This window comes from Zootoca vivipara, chromosome 10 (genome assembly GCF_965207765.1).
Source record: "Zootoca vivipara chromosome 10, rZooViv2.hap1.1, whole genome shotgun sequence".
Classification (NCBI taxonomy): Eukaryota; Metazoa; Chordata; class Lepidosauria; order Squamata; family Lacertidae; genus Zootoca; species Zootoca vivipara.
In genome coordinates, this window is record NC_142593.1 from 1,212,299 (window position 1) to 1,233,860 (window position 21,562).

Sequence of the window (21,562 nt, forward strand, 5' to 3'; positions counted from 1 at the left end):
TTCTAAAGAAGAGGCTTATATGTTGTCCAATATTAGTTTAAATATTCTTTCCAGCAGCTCAGACTGCTTTTGCAGACTTCAAAGGGTCTAAATAGGAAACGAGAGTTCAGCAGCTCAACAGTTCAGTTGTGATGTCACAGTTGTGACGTCATTGGCTAGCAGAGCCCCTGGGACCCCGTTCACAGCGGGAAAAGTGATGTTTTAAGCAGTTCAATTTCCTAAATTTTCAGGGCTAATTGTCCAAAAATGCTTTCCTCCACTTGCCCTGTCCTTGGGGGGGATCCTACAGGTCTAGATTTGGAGGTTTTATTTTATTAAAGTCCGTTTCCGGCTGTAACCGCTTGTCTTACTTTCGTTTTTAGCACAGCAGAAAGAACCGACTTTCTTTACTTTTAAATCCTTTCCGTGGTCCAATTTCTAATTTAATAATTTAGAATCTTTTACTCACGGTGTCCAGTATGTTCAGATCTTTTTAATTTAGGAAAAATCCACCACACAACAGGCTGCTGGCTTGGAGCTTCACCCTGCAAAGGTAGCGAATCAACTCTAAAGGCACCCACGTCTCCACTCTGCTTGCTCTCGGGGCTCTTAAAAAGAGCTTACCAGGGAGCGGAAGATACGCGTCTGGGAGCAGCTGAGTCCCCACGACCCCAGAAAGCTCAATATGGGGTTCTTCTGGGGGTCTGCGGCACTCTCGCGGCTCCCCCCTCCTTCACAGCGCCAAGAACATCAGAGCTCGAGGTTTCCTTGCCGTTCAGCGATGGCGGTAGACCAGAAGTCCGAATTAAGTTCTTAACCAGAGGTACCACTGTACATGAAAGTTATATTGTAGATGTTTGTAGCCTGCAGAATGCTTCCTTTTATCATTGTCTTGAATTCTAATGGATCAACAGGCTAAGTCTCTGGCCTTTGATCTCCTAAGAAATGTAATTAAGCCCTTTGAATTTGATGTCCCAGTGAATAATAGTTAATTTTCCACATGGAACTAAAAGAGAAGAAAACACAAGTGCATTCAAAGAAGCTTTGACCCCAATTCAGTGAGATAAAGCCACATGCACACGAAGCCTCTCATACACTGAACTGACATGCAGGCATATATTGGCTGGCAAAGCAAAGTCGATCTGAGCCCTATGGAATGAAATGGATGTTTCTATTGATGCAAATGAGAATATGCACTCATATTCAGGACTACATGAAACTGAACTGAACTGAAAAAGAAGGGTATATGTTTGATAAATAAATGTCATACAATTTTCTATGGGCTTGCACAACACTCTGCATGACCAAGTAGGGTGACCATCCAAAGGACTTCTGTGTATATAAAAATGAGACTTCATACTAGTAAGTTTCAAAAGACACCAGATTGTGCAAAATATAAGACTAAGTGTGCTGGCATGTATAAAATATCTAAAACGAAGTTGGCAAAGCCTCCATGACATTTTATCACTGAGCACCTGTTGGTTTCTCTAGGGTACAACCCACTAAAATAACTGAATCTATTAAAATCTTAGACAGCTTAGAAAAATATAGAACAGTATTTTTGAATTTTTAGACAAGTATAAAAGTTTAGTTTCAATCTGCTTTCTTAAAAACAATTGATAACATAAATCTTAAAATTACATACCTCCATTGGCAACATTAAACTTAACTCCAAATTCTCCTCCAGGTCCTCCAGGGCAGTGACTAGCAGTTAGAATAATCCCACCGGCTGCTTTTATCTTTCTGATAATGCAAGAAACAGCAGGGGTGGATAAGATGCCATTCTGACCAATAACCAATCTTCCAATCTAGAAGAGCCAGATAAAAAGAACAAGATCACATTTTGTTGGCATGGGGTTGAGTTGCTGAGTGATGCTCAATGATACCAAACAAACATAATGAAGAAACAGTGCCATCTATAAGTTCAGTATACGAATTATTTTATTTAAAATATGTATTAATTAAAAGATTTCTGTATTAGCCTTCACCAAAAATAGTCACAGGGCAGCTAACAAAATTAAAGTAATACGAGCAACAAGTTGCAGGAAAAGGGGTGCAATAGGCTTCTATGCGCTTTGTCATTGATCTTTGTCATAAGACTTAATGAACAGCAATACAGTATTAAAATGATTCTCATGTTACTTAATTAACAGAATCATAAAAATGATTTCCAAACTATCAGCTTCTAAAAGTGCAGCAAAAATTGTATTTTTTTAAACCCTGGAATCTAAAAGAATATAATGTTGGGATGCGACATAACTTCAGTGAGGAGATCATTCTGCATATTATAACCTTTGTAGATATATTATATTATTATATAGTAAATATAATTGTATGAACATTTTTACAAAATTGAAATCAGAAAATGTGCAGATTGAGAATCATGTCCTAAATTATAAGATTAAAAGGTATGTTAACTAGAAAAGAGTAATTGCAACCTAGCATTGTCTAGAATGATGTGATGCAAGAGCCAGGGGGCATCAGCAAATCTGGGAAGTGTCAGAGGTGTCAACTATATCATTGCCTCTTCATTGCTTATAAAATAAGATGTTTTTATTCAACTTATTCAAACATTTATTTGAGTGTACTCATTTCAGTAATCTATAGCTTGGCCATTTTTGAAGATGCTTCTAAAAGCAATTCTTTACCTTAGCATTAGCAATTATCGATGCTTTATTTGCTTAAAAAAAAACCAGATGCCTAACCACAAGGTGAACTTTACACATGATGTAGCGGTTGGAACATGAACACGTATCTATGCACGCATCCATGCCTGTTGGTTAAACAAACATACAGTGCTATGCCTCTTGGTTAAACACTTGTCTTCATCAGATAAGGAAGTGGCTTGAATTCAACATACAGTGGTTAGGAGCATAGAAATTAGGACAGCTTGTGGTCTGCAATAAAAATGTTCTGCTGATATGTCAATAAAGTTATCTAGGGGGGCTTGTGACCATATTTGTACAATGATTAGTAAGGGAAATAGGATGTTATTGTTAATTAAACAAACATGATATGCTGGGGACTTTCCATTCCTTTTCTGTAAGGGAGGGGGAGAATGAACTTCGAGACTTTAAATACTTGCGTAATTTCCTGGTTCTGTGTGCCCCCTCTAACACTTTGTGTAACCAGCCACTTGCAAGCGTAATAAAGCTTTCCTAATTCACCAACTTGTACAAGGTCATTTTATTAAGGATCCAGAAGACCCAAAGTCTTGATGGACCATTTTTCATATCAAACAGGAAGTCAGAGTCCAAATCCCCACTCAGCCATAACACCATAATATGGTTTAAAGCATGCCATTGTTGGGATTTTTATATACCCGAGCTGCTCCAGCGAGGATTACTGTGATTTGTGTATCATGTGGGTGTCGGAGAGAGAGCGTGAGAAAGGAAGTCTGTTATACAATGGTACCTCTACCAATGGTACCTGCCTTGCCCTGGACTTGTACAGCACCACTGGATGTTTCACGATCAATGGATACTGCACCAATGACACTTTGTATCCGCAGCTGCAGTTTCCCTCAGGCTGCCAGCTGGATACTTGCTACTATCTTTAGATAACACAGACCAGGATGTTCTTTAAGAAACAAGTTTGGTTTATTTGTTTGTACAGAAGCGTGTGGTTACTGAATGAATAATATCGTAAATAAACTTATAACTGTTATAGCCTATACCGGCCTATACCCACTAAGTTATTTACCGGCCTATACCGCTAAAACCTCTAATTAAACAGTGCAACAAGTTTCATATTGATCTGCTATCCTGTCTGTTCATTCCCCCCAATAATCCACCTAGCTCTCTGACTAATCTTCCACAGCTCTCTCTCTCTCTCACTGACACCTCCACCTCCCTTCCACAATTCCCCAACTCCAACTGAACTAACTGCCACTAGGGAGGGGTTTTTATACCATAACGGCACCTGCCCCTGAGGGTTCTAAGGTTCCAAAACTTAACCCCTTACTTGCTCAACCTTCTTCTTAATAAGGCACGCCACAACGAATAACTCTACATACGAAATATTCTACTTACGAATAGAAAAAATTGGCAGGCGTTTACGAATTTCTTCAACATCTGAAGGGCCCTCACCCTTGTATGAGGTTAGTGCCCACATTGTAGTGCTTATCTGGGCCACCCAAAGCTGCTAATTTTAGAACTGGCCTGAAATTTTGTGTCATTGAGTGGTCTTCCAATCTTAAATGGTGTTTTAAAGAAGAAATACTACTAAAATCAAACTATCATTACAAAAATGTACCAGTAAATTAAATTGCAACAATTTACATCCTTTCTTAGATCCCATCAATGCACTCTTTAATGTACAGCCATTTATCAGTTTATGTAGCACTCCAAACTACAGATATTAAACTAAGAGCCTGACATTATTAAGAAAAATCTGCTGTCAGCTATCCTGGTCAATGACGCAACAACACTATCTATCCCATGTGGTATGCACAAAAAAATGTGCAGCCAAACTCTGTATGGCTAGATTGGCAACCCAGGAGTCCTGGTTAGACCCCCGTTAACTTTTCAACTACATGGAAGTATACAGGTAGCAATGAATGGAAATCTGGAAGTCTCCATTGAGATGCAAGAATCTGAAACACGTGGATTCAACTGTATGCTTAGATCTCCAGTTGGCATGAGAGAGAACAGACAGCAACTGCCTTTCACGGTGGCCTTTCAGCTTGATTAAAGAGATGACTGATTGCTCAGACCTGCAGCTTCCCCCGAGTCAGGTTTCTGTGTTAAAAATAAAGGCCAGAGGTACAGTGCACTTCAGAACACTTTGGCCTGGTAGGTTGCACTTGCCAAAAGTAGTGTGAATTGTGGCTGTTCAACCCATTCTTACAACAACAAATATTGGTGTTAAGCAGAAACCAACTAAGAAAGCTATAATTTCAAAGCTTTATTTACCCATTGTTTTTGCTTAATATAGAAATAACTTCAGAGTCCCTTGAACATTTATCTGAGGTTATGTGTAAACTCAGTGGAAGAGGATTAAAGAAGAAAGTCTTAAATGTAAACCATTTGTTGGGGGAGATTATTGAAGGCAAAAAAGGGAGGCAGCAAGAGGTAGAAGTCCCAGCAGCTGCTACCCCTGTTTCTCCAAAAATAAGCCGTAGCCATAAAATAAGCCGTGGCAGGATTTTTAAGTATTCAAGGAATATAAGCCATACTCTGAAAATAAGACATAGTGATAGGCACAGCAGCAATGCCGGCCGCGGCAGGAGGAGGAGGGGGAAAATAAGACATCCCCTGAAAATAAGTCATAGTGTGTTTTTTTGAGGAAAAATTCTGGTTAGATGACAGAAAAGGTGGGGCCAGCCAGGCTAGAAGCAGTTGCCTTGTTCAAGAAGTCCAAGAATGGGGCAAGAAGTTCAGAACTGCATGGAGCAACTGAGTTGTTCCAATGAGTTGGCAGGCACCCCCATATGCTTTTAAAGGCACTGCATTAGGCAGGATGTGTCTGTCCCCTACAATGGGAGGATCACAAGGTCCTGGGTGAACAGGCTGATCCTGACCCTGCTTCCTCTGCTCCTAGGGGTTGCTGACACTCACTCCCCTGGATCCCAATGCTGCACTCATTTCCCTGGGAGAAATGGGAGTCCTGCTATTCCAACTGCAGGAGCTGAATCCAGGCGGGGGCAGGAGGGAAGTACTGTCATTTTTCCATCTCTGTTCCCCAGTCCCAGACCCTATGACATCCTTCTGTCCCTCATCCTCAGCTGTTCCAACCAGCCACTAGGGCTGGGAAATACATCAATATATTGGGGACCCAGGTGGCGCTGTGGGTTAAACCACAGAGTCTAGGGCTTGCTGATCAGAAGGTCGGCGGTTCGAATCCCCGTGATGGGGTGAGCTCCCGTTGCTCGGTCCCAGCTCCTGCCCACCTAGCAGTTCGAAAGCACATCAAAGTGCAAGTAGATAAATAGGGACCACTCCAGCGGAAAGGTAAACGGCATTTCCGTGCGCTGCTCTGGTTTGCCAGAAGTGGCTTTGTCATGCTGGCCACATGACCCGGAAGCTGTCTGCAGACAAACACCAGCTCCCTCGGCCTATAGAGCGAGATGAGCGCCGCAACCCCAGAGTCGGACACGACTGGACCTGATGGTCAGAGGCCCCTTTACCTTATTGTCCAAAACCGGTTTTAAATCCACATTATGACCTGTTTGAACCTAGCCCATCTTGATTTCAGCAAGGCCTTTGACAAGGTGCCCCATGATATTCTTGTAAAGATGCTGGTAAAATGTGGGCTAGACAATGCTACCATTTAGTGGATTTGTAACTGGCTGACTGACTAAACCCAAAGGGTGCTCATCAATGCCTCCTCTTCATCCTGGAGAAAAGTGACTAGTGGGGTGCCACAGGGTTCTGTCTTGGGCCCAGTCTTATTCAACATCTTTATCAATGACTTGGATCAGGGCCGGCTCTAGGGGTAGGCTGGGTGGCACGGGGCACCCGACATGGTTGAGACGGCCCTGACTTGGATGATGGTCTTGAGGGCATCCTGAGCAAGTTTGCAGATGACACCAAATTGGGAGGGGTGGCTAATACCCCAGAGGTCAGGATCACACTTCAAAATGACCTTAACAGATTAGACAACTGGGCCAAAGCAAACAAGATGAATTTTAACAGGGAGAAATGTAAAGTACTACATCTTAGGCTAAGCAGATGTTGCTTCTTTGACAAATGTAGTCTCAGAGAGAGAGAGATGGCTGACCAGTCCTGCTCTTTTGTTACCTGGGCAGGTGAGGTCACACCCACCTCTAGTCATATGCAGAGGAAGTCTGCCCAAGCCTAGGAGAAACAGGAAGTTTCAACTGGCTTGTTCAGACATCCCCTTTTTATGACAGTGTGGTGTAGTGGTTAAGACAGGGGTCCCCAAACTAAGGCCCGGGGGCCGGATGCGGCCCAATCGCCTTCTAAATCTGGCCCGCGGACGGTCCGGGAATCAGCATGTTTTTACATGAGTAGGATGTGTCCTTTTATTTAAAATGCATCTCTGGGTTATTTGTGGGGCCTGCCTGGTGTTTTTACATGAGTAGGATATGTCCTTTTATTTAAAATGCATCTCTGGGTTATTTGTGGGGCCTGCCTGGTGTTTTTACATGAGTAGAATGTGTCTTTTTATTTAAAATGCATCTCTGGGTTATTTGTGGGGCATAGGAATTCGTTCATTTTTCCCCCAGAATATAGTCCGGCCCCCCACAAGGTCTGAGGGACGGTGGAAAAGTTTGCTGTCCCCTGGTTAAGAAAAAGTTTGCTGTCCCCCTGCTGAAAAAGTTTGCTGTCTGCTCCTCCACATGCAGCTGCTGGGTGACCTTGGGCTAGTCACACTTCTCTGAAGTCTCTCAGCCTCACTCACCTCACAGAGTGTTCGTAGTGGGGGAAGAAGGGAAAGGAGATGGTTAGCTGCTTTGAGACTCCTTTGGGTAGTGATAAAGCGGGATATCAAATCCAAACTCTTCTTATTTTTCTTCTACTTGACTGCTCTTGTGTTTCACATCCTGGAATTGATGGCCAAGCATTCAAAAGGAAGTGAGATAGTAGTAATGGTGGATTTCAACTATCCTGATATTTGTTGGATGTCAAACTCAGCCAAGAGCATAAGGTCGAACAGATTCCTCACTGGCCTTGCAGACAATTTCATTGTCCAGAAAGTGGGAGAAGGAGGGACTTCCGGTCTACTGCTAACGCCGATCGGCGGGGTCTGTTTCAAGCTCTGAGACAGCCCGGCTCTGCGAGGGGGGGGGGAAGCCGCGAAAGCGCCGCGGCTGCCCAAAAGAGCCCCATATTGAGCTTTATGGGGACGAAGTGCTTTGCAGTGCCCAGATCCCGACTCCCCTACTCGCCGGTAAGCTCGAGGAGAGCCCCGGGAAGAGCGGGGTGGTAGTCGCGGGGGCCATCTTAAGCTCCATCGTTACCCTCGCAGCAGCGAAGCTTCGTGCCGGCGGCAGAACGCAGCGGATTCTTTCGCAACAAAGGACATTAATTTGGAAACCGTGAGTAAAAGATTATAAGAAGAGTTAAAAAATTTGAAAGATTTGGCCACGGATGAGGTTAAAAAAGGAAGTCGACCTCTCCTAATTGTGAGACTGTGACACAGTAAACAGATCCCCTGTCGGGAAGAGAAGGAAACAACTAATTTATTAACAATTGGACTTTGAGCCCTTTGAAGCCGGGTCCAGGGATCCGGAGGCTTCGGCGTTTGACTTTGAGGTTTGGAAATTACAAACTTTTTACAAGTGATTGGACTGAGGACAAAATAACCAGATCGGGCAAAAATGGAGTACAATGTTTTGGAATAACCCCTCCGCCATTTCCTGCAGTGGGGCTGGTGGGTTTCCCACGGGAATAGCACAGGCAAGATGGCTTCAGACCCAGCAGCTGGAAAAGAACAATTTTGGCAAAGAATATTCGCAGAGCTGCGTGACATAAAAAAAGGACTGAATGTTTACACCAATTTATTGCGGGAATGCGCTTCGTTGCTGGACCATAAAGAACAATCAACAGAGGTGAACAGAGAAAGCAGCACGGAAAGAAGAATTAATACAGAAGGGGAAAGACTGGAGGTGGAGGATATAAAGAAAGCACCAACACTGAACAATTTAATGATACAAGAAGAATTGACACAACAGGAAGAGGAAGAAGAAGAAGAAGGGCAGTATGTTCCACAAGTGAGAGATGTGGAACAGAAAAAGGACTGGTCTCAAAATCTCCTCAAAGATGAACCAGAGAGGGCTCCTGTCCTCCTAGTGAGAGAGGGAGGGCAGGGTGCCCCCTGGGAAGGTAGACAGAAAAGTACAGGTGGGAAACGGCAGAAGTGGGAGGAAAGGATTTGGTGGAACCTGTGGGAAAGGGTGGGAGTGGGTTAATAGATTTTAAATGTGGTTAGAGAGGGACGATTGAAATGGCCTGACACTGGTATGCTATATGGACTTTCGCTACAATCTTCTGGAATACCTGGACCAGGGGGGGAGGGGGAGCAATGTTATAATGGTTTGTAACAATTTATGATTTAAGAATTAATATTAGAATGATGATTGGTTGTTAATAAAAATTATAGACAGAAGGGAAAAAGTTATAGAATGTAGAAAGGGACTTAGAAGTATAGGATTTGGGGTTAGAAATAAGAATAGAGATTTGAGAAAAGAATATGTAAAATTGGCATAAGTACAATGAATACTGTCTAAATAATATTCAATTAGGGACCCAAGGGGGGGAGGTAGAGGGAGTCCAAAAGGTGTTGATTAAGATTTAGAGATATTGTTTCTTGATAATTTTTTGTTTTATATTTGTTTTTGTGCTTTTTGCATTTTTTTTCCTTGCATTTTTTTCCTCTTTTTTGTATTTTTTTTCTTGTAATTTTTGTAATGGGTAAGTGTGTGTGTCTGTATGTTTTGTATTTCTGTATGTGTGTGTTGGAAAATCTTCAATAAATTCATTTTAAAAAAAAAGAAAGTGGGAGAAGGACAAGAGGATCAGCCATTTTAGATCTGGTCCTAACCAATAGTGAAGACCTGGTTAGTGGGGTAGAAGTGGCAGGCTCATTAGGTGGGAGTGACCATGCTCTTCTGGAGTTTATTGTTCAGCGGAAAGGAGCAACCAAGCATACTAAGACTCAAATTCTAGACTTTAAGAAAACCGACGTCAGAAAAGTTAGGGAAATGCTGGGTGAAATCCCATGGACAGTAATACTAAAAGGGAAGGGAGTTCATGATGGTTGGGAGTTTGTTAAAAGGGAGATATTAAAAGCACAACTTCAGGCAATACCAATGAGACAGAAACATGGAAGGTGCCTAAAGAAGCCAGGGTGGCTATCTAAAGAACTTTTAACTGAGTTAAGATTTAAAAGGGATATGTACCAAAAATGGAAAAGGGGGGAAATCAGCAGAGAGGAATTCAAACAAATAGCCAGCACGTGTAGAGACAAAGTCAGAAAAGCTAAAGCACAGAATGAACTCAGGGTTTCTAGAGAAGTTAAAAGCAACAAAATGGGCTTTTATGGGTATGTCGGTAGCAAAAGGAAGAACAAGGAAACAGTGGGGTCATTTAGAAGAGAAGATGGTGAAATGCGAACAGGGGACAGAGGAAGGGCAGAACTCCTCAATGCCTTCTTTGCCTCAGTCTTCTCCAAAAAAAGAAAACAACGCTGACCTGAAGAATATGGAGCAGATAATTCAGCAGGGGAAACACAGCCCAGAACAAGTAAGGAGGTAGTACAAGAATACTTGGCTAGTTTAGATGTATTCTCCAGGACCAGATGAACTACATCCAAGAGTATTAAAAGAACTGGCAGAGGTGATTTCAGAACCACTGGCAATAATATTTGAGAATTCCTGGAGAACAGGCAAAGTCCCAGCAGACTGGAGGAGGGCAAATGTTGTCCCTATTTTCAAAAAGGGGGAAAGAGAGGACCCAAACAATTACCACCCAGTCAGCCTGACATCAATACCAGGAAAGATTCTAGAGCAGATCATTAAGCAAATGGTCTGTGAGCACCTAGAAAGGAACGCTGTGATCACTAAAAGTCAGCATGGGTTTCTGAAAAATAAGTCACATCAGACTAATCTGATCTCATTTTTTGACAAAATTACAAGCCTGGTAGATGAAGGGAACGCTGTGTATTTAGCCTATCTTGATTTCAGCAAGGCCTTTGACAAGGTGCCCCATGATATTCCTGTAAAGAAGCTGGTAAAATGCGGGCTAGACAATGCTACCATTCAGTGGATTTGTAACTGGCTGACTCACCGAACCCAAAGGGGCTCCTCCTCATCCTGGAGAAAAGTGACTAGTGGGGTGCCACAGGGTTCTGTCTTGGGCCCAGTCTTATTCAACATCTTTATCAATGACTCGGATGATGGGCTTGAGGGCATCCTGAGCAAGTTTGCAGATGACACCAAATTGGGAGGGGTGGCTAACACCCCAGAGGACAGAATCACACTTCAGAATGACCTTAACAGATTAGACAACTGGGCCAAAGCAAACAAGATGAATTTTAACAAGGAGAAATGTAAAGTACTACACTTGGGCAAAAAAAAATGAAAGGCAAAAATACAGGATGGGAGACACCAGGCTTGAGAGCAGTACATGTGAAAAGGATCTAGGAGTCTTGGTAGACCACAAACTTGACATGAGTCAACAGTGTGATGCAGCAGCTAAAAAAGCCAATGCATATCTGGGCTGCATCAATAGGAGTATAGCATCTAGATCAAGGGAAGTAATAGTACCACTGTATTCTGCTCTGGTCAGACCTCACCTGGAGTACTGTGTCCAGTTCTGGGCACCACATTTCAAGAAGGATACTGACAAGCTGGAACGTGTCCAGAGGAGGGCAACCAAAATGGTCAAAGGCTTGGAAATGATGCCTTATGAGGAACGGCTTAGGGAGCTGGGTATGTTTAGCCTGGAGAAGAGAAGGTTAAGGGGTGATATGATAGCCATGTTCAAATATATAAAAGGATGTCATATAGAGGAGGGTGAAAGGTTGTTTTCTGCTGCTCCAGAGAAGCGGACACGGAGCAATGGATTAAAACTACAAGAAAGAAGATTCCACCTAAACATTAGGAAGAACTTCCTGACAGTAAGAGCTGTTCAACAGTGGAATTTGCTGCCAAGAAGTGTGGTGGAATCTCCTTCTTTGGAGGTCTTTAAGTGGAGGCTTGACAGGCATATGTCAAGAATGCTTTGATGGTTTTTCCTGCTTGGCAGGGGGTTGGACTTGATGGCCCTTGTGGGCTCTTCCAACTCTATGATTCTATGATACTATCCCACAATGCTGCATTTCAAATATTCAGCATGAAGTCAGGGACAAAACCTCTCCTCTTGGGACAGGAGCATGTAGAGATCACACATATTTGGTGTTAGTTCCAGATTATTCAAACGCAAGATGCAAAGCTGCAGAAGCAGAGAAAAAATTAGAGAAAAGGGATAAGCAGGAACAACATGAACTTTTTAAAGATAAAAGCCTATTATGGAAGAGGAATTAAAAAGAAGGAACTAGGGAGTAAGAAACGCTCATGATTGCAATAATCAATTATTATTATTATTGTTATTATTATTGTTATTATTCTTATTGTTGTTCCTGTTGTTGTTGTTCCTGTTGTTCCTGTTGTTGTTGTTGTTACAGTATTTATTATTATTTATACCCCACCCATCTGGCTGGGTTTCCTCCACCACTCTGGGCAGCTTCCAACAAATAGCAAAAGACATTAAAATATCACAGATTAAAAGCTTCCCTAAACAGGGCTGCCTTAGGTGTTTTCTAAATGTCAGGTACTGTAGTTGTTTATCTCCTTGACCTCCGATGGGAGGGCGTTCCACAGGGCGGGCGCCACTACCGAAAAGGCCCTCTGCCTGGTTCCCTGTAGCTTTGCTTCTCGCAGTGAGGGAACCACCAGAAGGCCCCCGGCGCTGGATTTCAGTGTCCGGGCAGAACGATGGGGGTGGAGACGCTCCTCCAGGTATATAGGACCGAGGCCGTTTAGGGCTTTAAAGGTTAGCACCAACTCTTTGAATTGTGCTCGGTAGAAAACAAACAGAATTTGGCTTAAAATTTTAGCAGAAGGAATAGTTTGAAAGGATCTGATTTTAGCAATGTCAGATGAAAAAACTATGATGTTTGGCAGCCAGTTGAATTTTATAAAGTTTAATGTTGTAATCCTCATTATCCTCATTTTATTTAAAATGCATCTCTGGGTTATTTGTGGGGCATTGGATTTTGTTCTCCCCCCCCCCTTCAAAATATAGTCCGGCCCCCCACAAGGTCTGAGGGACAGTGGACCGGCCCCCTGCTGAAAAAGTTTGCTGACCCCTGGGCTAGACAATGAGTTACATCCAATAATGCCTGCAGCTGCTCTGTCACAAGCCTCTCAATCACCATTTTGAGAAAAGGTTGATAACTATTGCAGATGAGGGGGTCCAATGCTGGGTTTCTTTAGATGTGGTCACATCACTGCCTCTCTCAAAGCAGGGGGCACCACTTCATTGCATCATGATGCGTTCACCACACCCTGGATCCATCCCCTGCCAGCAAGATTTTATTAATCACAAGGGAAAGGACAAAAGAATCTATGATTCTGTGTGGTCTGATATATCGCTGCAAGCACCCTTACACTATCCTCAGGTCACATCAACTGAAATTGACCCCACAAAACCTTTCTAGACACAGCATTGGACATATTCTGCACCAATTATGGCATCAAGATTACAACAGAGCTGAGCAACTTAACCACTGAAGTGCCTCAAAAACTCTTCACAGTGGGTCTCCAAATGGTCCATGGAAACTCTCTCAGGGGCCAGTAACCTTCCTTCCTTCACTTATCCTACCTTTTGATTCCCATTGTGCCCTTTTTGCTCTTTGCCCTCTGCAAAAGACTACCTCCCTATACTACCGTAACTTCAGATTAGGTCTACTGAGCCCAGAAAGTCCAATTATACCTTATAAACCAAAACACAGGACCCAGTGTCTGGTTAGGTCAATGTTATGTGTTGCTTTTACAAAGTCTGGGCTACTTTCTAATAGAAGCACAGAAGAAAGGGAATTTTTGACAGTGAACAACCATCTCGCAAAGCTGAAGTCATTGGGAATGTGGAGACTTTGGCATAGAATCAACATGAGGTAATCAACCATTCAAAACAACATCCAGACAAAGGGGTAAATTATAATACTTTTTAATGCTTTTGTTGGTACCAGAGTGCCGAGAGCCATCTCTAACTGTAGGAATGTCACATTCTCTCACAGGAACACATCAACATCAGGCTCTATTTTTGTTAACTGCACAGGAATTGTAAAACTCCTGAGCTAGCTTGTGCCAAACAAAAACCATGTACTGGTAACACATGGTCACAACAACAACAACAACAACAACAACAACAAATATGGTCCAGAGCTCTTTAGATGATATTCTCTTAAATTTCCCACTCCGAAAAGGTGTACCACCAAATCCAGCTTTTATCCCTAGTGGCAAATATATGTGCTAGGGCTAGGCGTTGCCCTTTAAATAGTCTAAATATTTACATATTTCTCTCTAGCATAAAAAAGCAGCCAAACTACTGCAATCTAAGTTAAATATATCAGACACCATCAGAGTGGAACAAAACCCGAGCTATAACAAAATAAAAAAATCCTTCCAGTAGCACCTTAGAGACCAACTAAGTTTGTCATAGGTATGAGATAAGAAGTTTGTCATAGGTAATGAGATAAGAATTACTCATCATACATGATAAAGCTTTCTTTAATACCTCACCCCATGATTTTTCCTGCAAGACCAATTGCAGTCATTAACAGTCATCAACAGGTTTACCACTCCTATCAGCCCATCGCCCATTCCCATCACCCCCCCCACCCCACCCTCTGACTATACATAAGGGTCTGGTGACTTCTGTTTCAGTGTATCTGAAGAAGTGTGCATGCACACGAAAGCTTATACCCAGAACAAACTTAGTTCGTCTCTAAGGTGCTACTGGAAGGCTTTTTTTATTTTGTTTTACCGTGTTTCCCCTTTTTTAATACGTAGTCAGAAAGTAAGCCATGGCAGGGTTTTTAACCATTTGAGAGCTATAAGACATACCCCGAAAATAAGCCATACTTCCGCACCAGCTAGCAGGACCCAGCATGCCGGCCGCGACAGGAGGAGGAAGCCTGCCGGGTCGGGTCAGTGCCCGGAAGCGGCGGTGGCTGCTTTAGTGCCAATAAAGCGTGCAGCAGTGCCGCACGGAGCACCAGCCAGCAGGACCCAGCTCCTGCAATGCCGGCCGCGGCAGGAGGAGGAAGCCTGCGGGGTCGGGTGGGTGCCCAGAAGCGGTGGCGGCTGCAGCGCTGACAAAGCGTGAAGCAGCGCCGCACGAAGCACCAAGGGCACGAGCGGCAGGAGGAAAGAGAGAGAGGCTCGTTACTTGCGGCACTTTAAGAGAAGCAGCCAGAACCGATCTCCACATTCCGAGCCTCCCTTTTGCGCGTGCGGGCATGTTAAAGCCCCGATCACTTCACTCCCCACTTCTTCCTCGCCATCCCTCCCTTTCACGCGTTGCCTTGACCCCGCAGCCCCCCTCCCTGGCCATCTTCCCCTAAGTGCAGCGCTGCTTCGTGAGCGCTGCAGCCGCACGCTCTCTGTGTGTGCTGCAGCCGCACGCTCTCTGTGTGTGTGCGCGTCTCTTTCTTTCTCTCCCTGTGCGTCCGTCTCTCTGTGTGTGTGCGTGTGCGCGCGCGTCTCTCTCTCTCTCCCCCGTGCGTCTCTCTCTCTGTGTGTGTGTTTGTGCGCGTCTCTTTCTTTCTCTCCCCGTGCATCCGTCTCTCTGTGTGTGTGTGTGCGCGCGCGTCTCTTTCTCTCTCTCCCCGTGCGTCTCTCTCTGTGTGTGTGTGTGTGTGCGCGCGTCTCTTTCTTTCTCTCCCTGTGCGTCCGTCTCTCTCTCTGTGTGTGTGTGCGCGCGTCTCTTTCTCTCTCTCCCCCGTGCGTCTCTCTCTCTGTGTGCGCGCGTCTCTTTCTTTCTCTTCCTGTGCGTCCGTCTCTGTGTGTGTGTGTGTGTGTGTGTGTGTGCGCGCGTCTCTCTCTCTCCCCCCCGTGCGTCTCTCTGTGTGTGTGTTTGTGCGCGTCTCTTTCTTTCTCTCCCCGTGCGTCCGTCTCTCTCTGTGTGTGTGTGCGCGCGTCTCTTTCTCTCTCTCCCCGTGCGTCTCTCTCTGTGTGTGTGTGTGTGTGCGTGCGTCTCTTTCTTTCTCTCCCTGTGCGTGTCTCTCTCTCAGTGTGTGTGTGTGTGTGTGTGTGTGTGTGTGTGTGTTTGCGCGCGCGCGTCTCCCCCCCCCCCCACAGAGAAAAGGTTCCGCTTCGGCTCGTCATTCAGCCGCGCGCGCGCGCCAGGGGCATGGGCCCAAGCCTCGTCCCCCTCGCGCTTCCCTCACAAGCATCTCAGAGCGGGACGGGTCACGGCCTCCCTCCTCATTCCTCGGCCGGCGTGAGAGAGCCCGGGGAGCAGAAGGATCCCAGGTTTAACCCCCAGGTACCCCCAAGTTTGAAATTCTGGAGAGCTGCTGCCAGCCTGGTTGACAGTAAAACCTGGATAGCACAGTAGGCTAGAGTGTGGTGTTTATAATGTGCGCGGAAGAGAGCACCGAGTGTCCTGAGCCAGTGGGACCCAGTTGTACCAGCACTTAAAAAAAAAGACACCCCCTGAAAATAAGCCACCGTGTGTTTTTTTGAGGAAAAAAAGTTATAAGACGGTGTCTTAAAAAAGGGGAAACACGGTAACTACGTCAGACCTACCTGTAACTAAACCAGAGCTATATTCACCTTCTTACAGTAACTCCACTGTCTTCATTGTTCTTTGGAAGCAGGCACAGGGTCAGACAGACTTGACTGCCTCAAACACAAATATGCTATTCCAAAAGATGATGAGATGAGACAAAATCTAAAGTTGGGCATTAATAAATGAGGGTACATCTCCTCCTGGGATACTGAACCTTTCTGTGCCTCTTAAATGTCGAAAATGCTGAGAATCTTTTGTAAAAGCACTCCAAATATTTGCAAATCCTATGTCTCTCCACCTGCCTCTTACTCCTAAATAGATTCAAGAGCATAAATGGGGAGGTGCCTTTGGGAACCTGCAATTGTTCCCTGTGGAGAAAGTCTTTGAATAGGCAGACCGCCCAAGAGTTCACTCCACATACAGTATATGACAGCGAGTGGGGAGAGCAACGGGGGAGCCAAGTGTGGGGCACCTCGGGGAGGAAGCAAGCGCGCCACGCCCAAAGCAGATCCCCTCAATCCGGACAGGCTTCCTTCCATTTCTGAGTGCGGCGCTGCTGCACATTCCTCAAGCGACTCCTCCAGATCCCATCTATCCCAGGGCGCTCCCGCCCCTCCGCCCGCCCGCCCGCCCGCCCGCGCCGAGGCTGCCCCGACTCCGAGGCGCCCTTGGTTGGGCGTCGGGCGCGAGGGGCCCGCCGGGTGGGTCGGGTGCCGGTGCCGCCGCCGCCGCCGCCGCCGCCGCCCTTACCCCGTTGGCCGCCGCCATCTGCACCACCAGCTCGACGGCCGTCCGGCTGAAGTACCTGCCGTCGCTGCCCACCACCATGGTGCAGCCCTGGCGGTCGCGGAGGTCGACGGACGACAGCACGCTCTGCACGAAGTTGGGCAGGTAGTTGCGCTGACTCTCGAAGACGGCCGTGGGTCTCCGGAGGCCGCCGCCGCCCGTCGGCTTCTGGTCCTCAAAGGGGACCGTGGGCACCGTCAGCACCGGGATGGGGCTGCCCTCCATGGCGCGCGCCGCAGCCCGGCCTCGCCTGCCTCTCCTCTGGCCGGGCGCCTCCCGGGCAGGCAGGCAGGCAGGCAGGCGAAGCGCCGCAAGCAGAGCCCCTGGGAGGAAGCGGAGGGAGAGAGAGAGAGAGAGACGCTGCTCCGCTCCAGCAAAGCAACTGTCCGCTTCGGAACAAGGACACCGGAGGGGGAGCAGCAGCCTCGTCCAATCAGAAGCGCGGAAAGAGAAGCCGCGGCCAGGGATGGAACGCGAGGCGTCTCTGTGGGTGAAGCCCATTTGTTGGCGGGGATCACGCCCTGTCAGCTCGTCGGCCGGCCGGCTCTCCAGGGGCGCGAGGCGGGATTCTCCTCTTGCCCTTTGGGTCAGCGACAAAACAGCTCCAGGCTAGAAGCAGCACATCCTTCCAAACCTTAACTCACATGACCTCCACTTTTATTTATATCGGTTGGGTAGAAGGATGTACTGTATTTTCAAGTTCCTTTAAAAAAAATTATTTTCATTTTTTAAACAATATTCGTATACATTTACATCATTTTTTAATTTGTACACTTCTGGGATTACTTAAATCCCTCGGACTTCCCCCCACCCCCCACCTGGTTTCCAATTTTTCCTTATTTCTATTACATCTAATTACGTTTTTCTAATCCATTTTATCAACTTTTTTTCTTACCTTAAATCATATTACATTATAAGTGTATCTTAAATCATATTACCTTATACCTTAAATCATATTACAGTGGTACCTCGGTTTATGAACACAATTGGTTCCGGAAGTCTGTTCATAAACTGAAGCGTTCATAAACTGAAGCGAACTTTCCCATTGAAACTAATGGAAAGTGGATTAATCCGTTCCAGACGGTCCGCGGAGTAACCGTTCATAAACTGAAGCAAACTTTTCCATTGAAAGTAATGGAAAGTGGATTAATCCGTTCCAGACGGGTCCGCGAAGTACTTAAACTGAAGCGTTCATAAACTGAAACATGGGTGTAATTGGTTCCGGAATTCTGTTCATAAACTGAAGCGTTCATAAACTGAAGCGAACTTTCCCATTAAAAGTAATGGAAAGTGAATTAATCTGTTCCAGATGGGTCCGCGGCGTTCATAAACCGAAAATTCATAAACCGAGGTGTTCATAAACCGAGGTTCCACTGTACATTATAAGTCCTGCTAACGTTTTTAAGTATCTACAGTGGTCTTTAAGATATTCTATGTTTTTTTTCTACTCTTGACTAAAACTTTTAGCATCTTGGTGTCTGATCTTCCTGGTCATCTTTGCCATTTTGACATAGTCCATCATCTTGGTTATCCACTCTTCTTTGGTTGGGACTGTCTCTTCCTTCCACTTCTGGGTGAGTAGCATTCTTGCGGCTGTTGTCTTATACATACAGTAAATAGTCTTTTTAAATCTTTTGGGATTTCGTCTCCGGTAAACCCTAGTAAAAAGGCTTCTGGTTTTTTGATAAAAGTTATCTTAAACATTTTTTTTTCAATTCATTATATATAATTTCCCAGATGTCTTTTACTGTTTTACATGTCCAGCACATGTGGTAGAAAGTACTGTACCTTCTTTAGCTTTACACTTCCAGCATGTTGCAAGTGTTTTTTATACATTTTTGCTAATCTTACTGGAGTCAAATGCCAACGGTACATCATTTTAATATAGTTTTCTTTCAGTGTACAACAAGCTGTGAATTTTTAGTCCTCATTCCACAACTTCTCCCATAAGTTAAATTGTATATTATTACCCACATATTTTGCCCAGTGTATCATTACAGCTTTAACTTCTTCATCCATTCTAACAGTAGCTTATACATTTGGTAATAGTTTCTCATTGTTCCCCAATAATTCTTTTTCAAACCTTGAGAATTCTTTCCCAAAGCCCACTCCTGAGTCACAGCAATGCATGGCAGGGCCAGCTAGTACATCCATATTTTTTTATTATCCATTCCCGTAGCTAGCAGAGACAGGACACTTCATAATATAATTTCAAGTCTGGTAGAGAGAATCCGCCACTTTCTTTAGCATCTGTTATTAGTTTATATTTAACTAGCTGGCCCTGTCACCCGTTGCTGTAGGTCAGTCTGTTAAATGGAGCCTCAGAGTCCCCCTTCAGACCCCCCTCACCTTCTGAGTCCCCCTGTTTTACACGTGTTTAAACAGGTGTATCCCTGTGACTCCCCCCACCTGCAAGTTTGCAGATGACACCAAATTGGGAGGGGTGGCTAATACCCCAGAGGACAGAATCACGCTTCAAAATGACCTTAACAGATTAGAGAACTGGGCCAAAGCAAACAAGGCTTGCAGGGGGTTGGACTGGATGGCCCTTGTAGTCTCTTCCAACTCTATGATTCTGTGATTCTGTGATTCTGTTCCGGTCCATTACCTATCCCGCCCCCTGTACCTGCCACCACCGGCTCATCCCCGTGATGACCTATCTGGCCCCCTCTGCCCTAGCCCCCACCCAGGTAAGCCCCCCTCCTCCGGCCTAGTCTTGAAAGCGGCCTAGTCTGCATAGCCAAGTCGAGGTAAAGTGGAGAGTGAAGCTTTTCTACCTTAGGTGTAGTACCAGTGTAGCCATCACTAGAGGGCACTGTTGCAGAATCTCTCTGCCTTCTATTTCCCAGATTCCCTGGCTGTGTGATTTGAGGGTTCCAAATGACCAAGTTTTGGGGGATTTACATTGCGGAGGTGTCACATCTGTCTTCCCAATGGGCATGGTGTTACTCAGAAATTTGCATTTGACGTTGTGTCAAAATTTGAACGTAATCGGTCAAGCGGTTCTGGTGAAAGATCAACACACGCGTGCAAGCCCCTTTTACATTTATATATACAGTGGTGCCTCACTTAACGAATGCCCTGCTTAATGAAATTTCCGCTTAACGAAAGGTTTCTTCTAGTGGAGGTTGCCTCGCTAGATGAATTCGTTCTACGAAAAATTCGTCTAGTGAATCGCGGTTTCCCATAGGAATGCATTGAAATTCAATTAATGCATTCCTGCGGGCAAATAAAAATTTTAAAAAAATCAATGCATTCCTATGGGATTCACTAGACGAATTTTTCGTTATAAGAAAAGAGCCGTGGAACGAATTAAATTCGTCTAGCGAGGCACCACTGTATATAGATTCTGGGCTTTCGCCCCTGCAGATAAATTTAGAAATGTCCTTTTGCCATTTCTTAAAGTGTTCAGCTTTTCTGACCACTGGTATTGATTGGAATAAAAATAGCATTCTTGGCAATACATTCATGTTAATCACTGAGATCCTTCCCCACAAAGATAAATTCATTCTTCCCCATATGTTGCAGGAAATAGTTCCAGAGTGTTGTCAGTTCAAGTGGAGCACTGGATTGGTCCCCCTGGACCGTGCATCAAGAATGTATAGACTGGGTGTCAGGGCAGAATCAGTACATTCAAAATCCTCTGACATGGAAGACAGCTTTTGGTTAGAACCAGAAGCAGCAGAGGACTGTGTGTCTGGAGAGGAGGAGATACCGTAGGAGAGCCCAGCAGGGAAATGTTAGACTCTGTAAATGCAGGGGATCAGGAAAGAGGGGGAAGTGAACCAGCAGCCTCACAGGCACCGCAAGGGTTAAGCCAGGGTCCCCAAACTAAGGCCCGGGGGCCGGATGCGGCCCAATTGCCTTCTAAATCCAGCCCACGGATGGCCCGGGAATCAGCATGTTTTTACATGAGTAGAATGTGTTCTTTTATATAAATGCATCTCTGGGTTATTTGTGGGGCATAGGAATTCATTCATTATTATTTTTTCAAAATATAGTCCGGCCCCCCACAAGGTCTGAGGGACAGTGGACCAGCCCCCTGCTGAAAAAGTTTGCTGACCCCTGGGTTAAGCTCTGAATTGGAGGGAGGAGGGAGGAGAAGACAGGAGTGAGAGGAGAGGAGAGTCGTAAAGTTCCCACTTTAGGTGCTGGAAAAGGAAGAAGAGGTCATTGGTGGACTAATGGTGATTATCTTGTGATGACTTCTGTAAATACTTGTAAATAAAGACCATAAAAAACGTCAGCAGTGTGAAGTGGTGATTACTGTGAAGAGAGAAACATAACTCCCGGACCCTGGGCCTTTAGGAGCCACCAGGCTGCTTGGTTGTTGCTAATGGCACATTAGCACCCTTGGGAGGTTTCTTTAACTTTCATTATATTTGTACAAGTGGGGGGCCCATAACAAAATGTACCTTTTTGAACTGTTTGGCCACAACAAACACTCTGAGGTGAGCGGGGCTGAGAGACTTCAGAGAAGTGGGACTAGCCCAAGATCACCCAGCAGCTGCATGTGGAGGAGCGGAGACTCGAACCCGGTTCCCCAGATTAGGAGT

General features: G+C 45.1%; 2 protein-coding genes across 3 annotated transcripts in view; one reads left to right on the forward strand and one right to left on the reverse strand.

Moving 5' to 3' along the window:
- PGM5 (phosphoglucomutase 5) overlaps window positions 1–17,416 on the reverse strand; it is an 86,501-nt gene extending 69,085 nt beyond the window's left edge. Inside the window, exons 1-2 of one of the 2 annotated variants that reach the window (XM_035099518.3) lie at window positions 16,971–17,416; window positions 1,625–1,787 (exon numbers count right to left, since the gene is read on the reverse strand). In XM_035099518.3, coding sequence (XP_034955409.2) covers window positions 1,625–1,787; window positions 16,971–17,231 — 424 coding nt within the window. In that variant the 5' untranslated portion in view covers window positions 17,232–17,416. The remainder of the gene's footprint in view (window positions 1–1,624; window positions 1,788–16,970) is intronic. The other variant, XM_088653104.1, reaches the window with a different exon arrangement.
- Window positions 17,230–21,562, forward strand: part of LOC132592790 (uncharacterized) — a 31,525-nt gene continuing 27,192 nt past the window's right edge. The window contains exons 1-2 of the mRNA XM_088653160.1: window positions 17,230–17,290; window positions 18,413–18,580. Coding sequence (XP_088509286.1) covers window positions 17,230–17,290; window positions 18,413–18,580 — 229 coding nt within the window. The remainder of the gene's footprint in view (window positions 17,291–18,412; window positions 18,581–21,562) is intronic.